The sequence below is a fragment of the Henckelia pumila genome, chromosome 1 (assembly GCF_033568475.1).
Source record: "Henckelia pumila isolate YLH828 chromosome 1, ASM3356847v2, whole genome shotgun sequence".
Lineage (NCBI taxonomy): Eukaryota > Viridiplantae > Streptophyta > Magnoliopsida > Lamiales > Gesneriaceae > Henckelia > Henckelia pumila.
In genome coordinates, this window is record NC_133120.1 from 166,723,984 (window position 1) to 166,731,826 (window position 7,843).

At 31.6% G+C, this 7,843-nt stretch overlaps 1 protein-coding gene across 1 annotated transcript; it reads left to right on the forward strand.

Annotated features, from left to right (window-relative positions):
* Positions 1 to 1,027: 1,027 nt before the first annotated feature.
* On the forward strand, positions 1,028 to 5,439 carry LOC140888349 (eukaryotic translation initiation factor 2 subunit gamma-like). The gene is made up of 9 exons (XM_073296030.1): positions 1,028 to 1,123; positions 2,201 to 2,389; positions 2,502 to 2,563; positions 2,979 to 3,091; positions 3,180 to 3,282; positions 3,450 to 3,677; positions 3,755 to 3,973; positions 4,469 to 4,729; positions 4,884 to 5,439. Exons 2-9 carry the CDS (start codon positions 2,284 to 2,286, stop codon positions 5,184 to 5,186), a joined length of 1,395 nt encoding a protein of 464 aa, XP_073152131.1. The 5' UTR covers positions 1,028 to 1,123; positions 2,201 to 2,283; the 3' UTR covers positions 5,187 to 5,439.
* Positions 5,440 to 7,843: the final 2,404 nt, after the last annotated feature.

A 7,843-nucleotide genomic window follows, 5' to 3' on the forward strand; every position in this document is an offset into this window, starting at 1 on the left:
TTTTAAATACTGGCATAATCGCACACGCAACTATAAAATCATACAATATATTTAATATTGTATGTAATATATAAATATTATTTTTTCAATAATATTTAAATTTATTTTTTAACATTTATAAAATAATATAAAAATAAATTAATTTTTTTTTATCAATTTATCTTATCTACAATTTTTAGTTGAGAAAAATATGAAAATTTGAAATATCAAAATTTAAAAAAAAAAAAAATAAATAAAAATAAAATTGTAATATTTATATTATATAAGGACAATTTCGGCAATTTAAAAGATGATGTCTAAGGGGAGATTCTTTATATATAGGGAGAGATAAGGGCAATTTCGGTAATTTAAAAGATGGTGTCTAAGGGGAAGATTGTTTATATATAGGGAGAGATAATTGAAATTATTTTTTAGTAGAACTTACGTTATATTTTTTTAAAAAATAAATACATTTTTACATAGTTAAAATATTAAAAAATATTTTATCACAATAACTATTTATTTCATATATTTTTTTCAAAATATTTTGATTAAATTATGTATACAAAAATAAGAATTTTAGCTAAATTTTTTTTATTTATCTTCTATGGTATCAATTTATTTATTTACGATTATTTAGATATTGTATGCCTTAATATCATTTATCTAATCCTTCTCGTTGAAATATATAATCTATTTAATCTATCTAATATAATAAATATTATGTACAAATAAAAATTTTAATCAAATCAATTTTTACGTATAAAATATTATATAAAAATACATCTAATTAAAGTTAAAAATGTATTTTTTGTAATAAAAGGCAAATTGGCCATTTTACATAAATATCACCAAAAATTGACCAAAATTCTATAGATATGTACCAATTAAGTCATTAACAAAAGTTCGTATATCAATTTGACATTTAATCAATAGTCCTTGTACCAAATTAATTTTACTCATAAAATAAAAAAAGATAGGGGCACAAATTTTAATAATGTAAAGCCGAGGGGTTATCTACAAAATGTAATATTGTTGCCTCTGTATACTATCCCTAGCTTTCCAAGAATATATTCGTGCTTGCTTATTTCTCCGCTCTTCAAACGTATTTAGAGAACCCTCCGACGGCTGCTGTGCGGCGAAGGTTAGCCCTTTATCTTGTTCTGTGAGGTTTCAGATTTCTCGCACCGTTTCATTTTTTCTGTAATTATTTCTAGGTTTTTACAAGTGGGTTTTGTGTGTGTCTGTCTGTGTGTTCGTGCATGTTTTCGGAAATTTCTTGATGGACTCTTGTATATTGTAATTTGAGCTACGTATTTCTTGATTTGTGTGGTGGGTTTTTTTATACTATCGGATTGGGTTTTGGGAAATTAGGGTTTTTGGAAGATGATTTTCTAAATCTTTATGAAGTTGGGATTGATGGATGCGTGTGTATTGAATTTGAAGGATTAGGGGTTTACAAGTTGATGGAATTGCTTGATCATTGCCTTGATTTTTATGTTTTCTTTATTTGAATCTCATTGTACCTCAAAGCTGCAAACGCAATTTACTGCCTTTAGGTTATCTCTCTGTGCGTCTAATTATGTTTGAAATGTGTGTCATTGTTCCGTGGTTTTCCGAGATTACTTGAAGAGCTTCAAGGTTATATTCCAAAGTTTCGAATTTTTTATACTTTAGGTGGCTTCACTCATATTCGGATTGGATTTTTGAAACTGGTTCTGATCATTTTTCAGGTGAAATAACTGAATGTTGATGTCTGTCAATTTGGGTGATTTAGGCTTTAGGAATTTCTTTGAATGACAAATTTTAAGTTGCGTTGATTGTTTATCATTTATTTGCTATTTTTTATTTTTATTTTTCAGTATGAGTTGTTTAATTGGTCTGTGTTAACTTGGGAAATGTATTTTTTAGTTTATGATGGTGGGGATGATGGATTTCTTTTTTGGTGGTCATTGATTATGTATTTATGTTGCAATGGCTTCTGTTTAAATTAGTACAGTTTCCAAGTTGAATGAGCTATTGAATACATTTTGAGCTTCTACGATATATTGTGAGAATAGAGATATAAAATGGCTTCAGCTTATACTTCTCTGTATATCCTTAGCCATCATGTCTTAAAATTTCATCAGGTTAAACTTGCAAACTGATGTTTGTATTTAGATCTTAATTCTATGCTACCAGATTGGCCATTCAAGCTAATTCCAATGACTTTTTGGTACAGACTATTCAGAGCTTTCCAAGGTTATTCCCTCTGCACGAAATTGTACATTTTGGTATTTAGTGAAAGAAACAAGACTTGCCAGAATGTCTAAAAAGGGGTTGATGGAGCAGGACTTAAGTAAGTTGGATGTGACAAAACTACATCCACTCTCGCCTGAGGTTATATCTCGTCAGGCAACAATAAACATAGGTTAGCTTGTTTCAATTATATTTTGAATTGCTTTATACGTACTATGATTATTGTTACATCTTTAATAAGTTTACAGTTTACTGATCCCACGTTCTTAACTTACTTCCTCCAGGGACAATTGGTCATGTGGCTCATGGGAAGTCAACAGTTGTAAAAGCCATATCTGGTGTCCAGGTATATCAATCATTTGCTTGAACTTTTGAGTTTCGAATGCATGCTTGTTGTGGCATTTAGAGTACTGTGAGCAGTGAGGATCCTGACAACTCACTATTTAATTTCAAAATCATCGGTTGGATAGATATGAATTGGGCCATATACTGACTGGTTTAATTACCTTGGAATATGGTCAGTTTAAGTACTTTTGATATTTTTATGGTTGCACCTGTTAGAGGACATCACCGGCTACTAAAGTTTATGGCAGTAGAACTTTTAATGGTTTGTAACTGTATCCACCTAAGTTCCTACCCTTTTCAAGTGTTATTCTCAGAAATCATGTGTTCATTATATTCATACATCTTGGGTCGTATATGCTATAAAATACTATGTATGAATCAAAGTTATTTCAATTTGGAATGCCTTTTATCTGCAGACTGTTCGCTTTAAAAATGAATTGGAACGTAATATTACCATCAAGCTTGGATATGCCAATGCAAAAATATACAAGTGTGAAGATGATCGGTGCTCTCGACCCATGTGCTACAAGTAAGTCTGGCAATGCGGTTTATTGTTGTGAATTTATTTCCTGGTTCATTTTGTTAATACTAATTTCATAATTTGTATTTCTTTTCAGAGCATATGGAAGTGGAAAGGAAGACAGTCCAATGTGTGATGTGCCTGGCTTTGAAAACAGCAAGATGAAATTACTTAGACATGTCTCTTTTGTCGATTGTCCGGTAATGTTTCCCTATGGCTATGTGACGATATTTTGTTGTAGATAACTTAGATAAGAGTATTTATTAGTCTCAGTGAAGTTTTATTGTGATATGTATTTGTGAACCAAATCTTTCAACTGGGATTCAAGTATATTTATATTCATGGAAAAAATGTTCTGATGCGGCAGGGTCACGATATTCTCATGGCTACAATGCTTAATGGTGCTGCAATCATGGATGGAGCTTTACTTCTCATAGCTGCCAATGAGAGTTGTCCTCAACCTCAGACGTCAGAGCATTTAGCTGCTGTTGAAATTATGCGTCTTCAGCACATTATAATACTTCAAAATAAAGTTGATCTAGTCCAGGAAAATGTTGCCATCAACCAGCACGATGCCATTCAGAAATTTATTCAGGTTGATTGATGCATGTGAATGCGATTCAAATTTCATTGCTGCATGCATTTAACAATATTTTCCATATTTTTCTACAGGGAACTGTTGCAGATGGTGCACCAGTGGTACCAATTTCTGCGCAACTGAAGTATAATATTGATGTTGTAGCTGAATATATTGTGAAGAAAATCCCCATTCCAGAGAGGAACTTCATTTCACCACCAAATATGATTGTAATCCGGTCCTTTGATGTCAATAAGCCTGGTTTTGAAGTTGATGAAATCCGAGGTGGTGTTGCTGGTGGAAGTATTCTGAAGGTAGATTTTCTTTTATTACGTATAACTTCGAAAAACAAATATTTGATTGCAGAACACATGGTCTTATCCTTACAGGACTTTACTTATTCAGTTCTTTTTTCTGACTGCTAAGTTTCTGTCTGTGGCGATTGTTTGTATGAAGTTGAAATGCCTTGAAAATGGTTCTTCAGTAGGTAGATATCATATTCAGTTTATCATTAATAGGTACTCTCAAATGGGAAGAAAGGTCCGGATATGAGCCATTTGAACATAACTTAAGGCCATATTGATGAAATATGATTGGAATTGTGTACCTAGAATCCAAACGCGTGAATTGATAAAAAACAGAAACCATCTTTTTACCAAATATTGAAATTCATGGCAGTAGGCCCAATTATAATATTTGTACTTTTAAAAAATAATCACTCCCTTCTTTTAGATATCTGAAAAGTAAACTCGTGCAACCTAATTGGCCAACTGACACAGTATGATAAAACTGCCGGATTACTCTTGCAGGGTGTTTTGAAGGTAAATCAATTTATTGAGGTCCGTCCAGGTATTGTTGTCAAGGACGAAAGTGGAAACATAAAGTGCACCCCTATATACTCCAGAATAGTCTCCTTGTACGCTGAGCAAAACGAGTTACAGTTTGCCGTTCCTGGAGGCCTTATTGGAGTTGGAACGACCATGGACCCTACACTTACTCGTGCGGATAGGTTGGTTGGCCAGGTTCTTGGAGAGGTCGGATCTCTCCCTGAAGTGTACGTCGAACTAGAGGTAAATTTCACTACTTCAAGCAGCTCCAACTTCTTGGCAAATTATGTTTGATGCTGTATTTTCCTGATTGAATATAGCTTTTTGCATGTAAACTTGTCATCTGAAATCCCATTTGAATACAAGTTCTTTTGCTGAACAATATACTTCACTACAGGTTAATTTCTTTTTGCTGCGTCGCCTGCTGGGTGTTAGGACAAAGGACACAGAGAGACAGGGTAAAGTCTCGAAACTGGCCAAGGGAGAGATTCTTATGTTAAACATAGGATCTATGTCAACAGGGGCTCGTGTTGTTGCAGTCAAGAACGTTTTTGCAAAACTACAACTCACTTCCCCAGTGTGCACCAGCAAAGGAGAGAAAATCGCTTTGAGTCGGAGGATCGAGAAGCACTGGCGTCTTATTGGCTGGGGTCAGATTCAAGCTGGTATTACTCTTGACATCCCACCCTGCCCCATTTAAGCGAACTATCTGGTTTACACAAGAAAACGAAAAAAGCAGACGGAGCCAAGAGAATTTGATACAGAGATGTGGGAAGGCAGAAAATTGCGGGGAACATTTTTTGTTCGATGGAAGTTGATATATTGTTTGGATTTTCGGATACTCTTTTCTATTTAATTTTTTTTTTTTTTTTTTTTTTTTTCCTGTCATGACGATTTTTCGCATTTGTATTCAGTTTTGGAGTCGGTATTGAATCTATTGGATGTTTGAGTTCTTTCTTTGGGCATAACATTCTTGACCCTAATAATGATTAATTTGAATCAACTGATTAAAAATTTATGGTTTTGAAACATAAATTAATTGATTTATGGTACTTTTCGTTAAAAAATACATAGTTATATTATGGGCAACTTACAAATCACTCCCCAAACCAAATTTAACTGTGTTTACTCCTTAGTTGGTTAAAACTTTGTTTCAACTCTCTACTGCTTAAATTGTTTTAAAAATGCCCTTATTCTTAATTTGAATCGTTATTAGTACTTGATTTATCAGTTGTTGAATCTGATTCAAAATCTGATTCACCTGAGTCATCAAGATAATAAATGTTTTATCGTCGGATGAAAATTTAATTGTTTCTACGGGATATAATCCAATAGTATATAATTCTTCAAGAAGTTTAACTTTATTTTTCTTTTCGTTTCGTTTTGGACATTCATTCGCATAATGTTCTTCTTCATTGCACAACCAACATGTGCAATTATTTCCTTTACCCTTTGGGCAAGATGGTTTTTTGTTATCAAACTTTTTATAAAATCTTTGTCAATAAAGTTTTCTGAAGAAATTCTTTCTGAATTTCTTTTTCTTATAAGGGATGAATTTCCTGAATTTCCTATTAAAAGATTTATAAGGTTTATTTGTTTTATTTTGTTTCTGTCGTTTTAGATGTTTGTATGACATGTTTGTTTTACAACCATATTCTTTTACTGTGAATTCCATTTTGTCACAGCAAAGTTTATTTTTTTGTTTGTAGAATTTGAAAATTCTTTTATTTAACGTTACTTCATGACATTTCTTTGTTATTATATCTTTGATGAATTTAATAGCTCATCCCAAGGTTTTTGCGTAAGGGCTAGTTAAAAATTCATCTTTACTATTTATTGGAATATTAGGTATTTTATTAAAAATACTTAATTTATAATGTTCATTTTTATCAGAGTCTATTAATTGATAATAGCTTGTTTCATAATCACAAATAAATTCTTTTAGATAACATAAATTGCATAATTTGATATTATCCAGGATGAAAATTGCTCTATTCTGTTCTATGTTTTTGGCTACCAAATTGGCATCATTGTTTGATACTCCTAAAAATTCTTGGTACAAGGCATCAACAAATAGTTCGAAATATCGATGTCATGTCATTCTTTGTGGTAGATTAGTAATTACCAGGTTTTCAGCCCAAATTCTTACTGCTCCTACCAATGTCATTTTTATCATTCCATGATTTAATACTTGGACGTTCTCACTTTTATCTAATAGTGGTGTTAATTGAATTTGTACTGATAGTTCATTTGTCCAATGATCTATCCTTGATTTTCTTTCCTTAGTAGTAGAACATCCTAAATCTAGAATATTTTGTTTTACAAATCTTGATGTTTTTGATTCTCCGAGAATATCTCTAACATCTTTATATGTTCCAGAATATTGGTCCTTATTGTATTCGAATTCTTCATTTTTAGTTACACTACCACTGTCCTACATTCATTCGTAATTGTGGTCTAGATTCATCTTCTGATTCTGATTCTGAAATATCCATATCTCTATATTGTTCTGTTTTTTGATGAGAATGATATAGTTCTTCTGTATTTATTCCTATTTGTTTATAATCAGTTGATCTGTTTCACTAAACATCTCCATACTTAGTTTTTCCATAAATAAGGCGATTTCTATACCATGATTCAATTTTGAATGGTGGTTCTTATTCCAATTTTCTTTTTCCTTTATCTATTGGAAGAATTTCCTTAAGGTAGTTTAATATCATTACTATGTCTTTCTTGTTCTATTATTAGTCTAGTCGTGGCTAAGTCAATATATTCTTTGAAATTCTTTTCTAACTCTTGTATTGCTAGATTAATCTTGCTAATTTTATTTTCTAATACTTCCAAATATTTTTCTAATTTTATTAAGGATGTCATTACGATGAGGTTGATTCATTAACAATAGCTTGTTTAATTTTAAGAATATTCTGATTCATTGTTCCAATCTTTTCAAAGATATCTTCATCATTTTCAGCGAATGATAATGATCTCCTTGGTAAAGAATGTTTCGTTATTTGAAGGTCATCTGAACTCCATCTTTTATGGGGATTTATTTCTTCAATAAATACTTTCTTGGGTGTTTCAACCCTTGTGATGTCTTTGAAAGATCGTTAGAATCTCGATCATTTCTTTAGATTGTGAATTGTGCGAATGCACACTATTTGATAATGCTAATCCAACAACATAATGTATGTTGATTGGTGCATTTCCTAATCTCATTAGATCCTTTCTTTTAAAATGGTATTCGAGTGTTAAAACTCTGTTAATATCCTTATCCTGAATAGAAACTGAGAATTACGGATATAAATAAAATTTAAATTTTGAATAACATAAATTTCCTATAATCATTCCTAATATAGA

What these genes read in the sequence shown, in the direction of transcription:
- LOC140888349 (XM_073296030.1), top strand. Translation starts at nt 2,284, where the DNA reads ATGTCTAAAAAGGGGTTGATGGAGCAGGACTTAAGTAAGTTGGATGTG. An exon ending in AAGCCATATCTGGTGTCCAG is followed by an intron (nt 2,564 to 2,978) that starts GTATATCAATCA and finishes TTTTATCTGCAG; the next exon opens with ACTGTTCGCTTTAAAAATGA. An exon ending in TCTCGACCCATGTGCTACAA is followed by an intron (nt 3,092 to 3,179) that starts GTAAGTCTGGCA and finishes ATTTCTTTTCAG; the next exon opens with AGCATATGGAAGTGGAAAGG.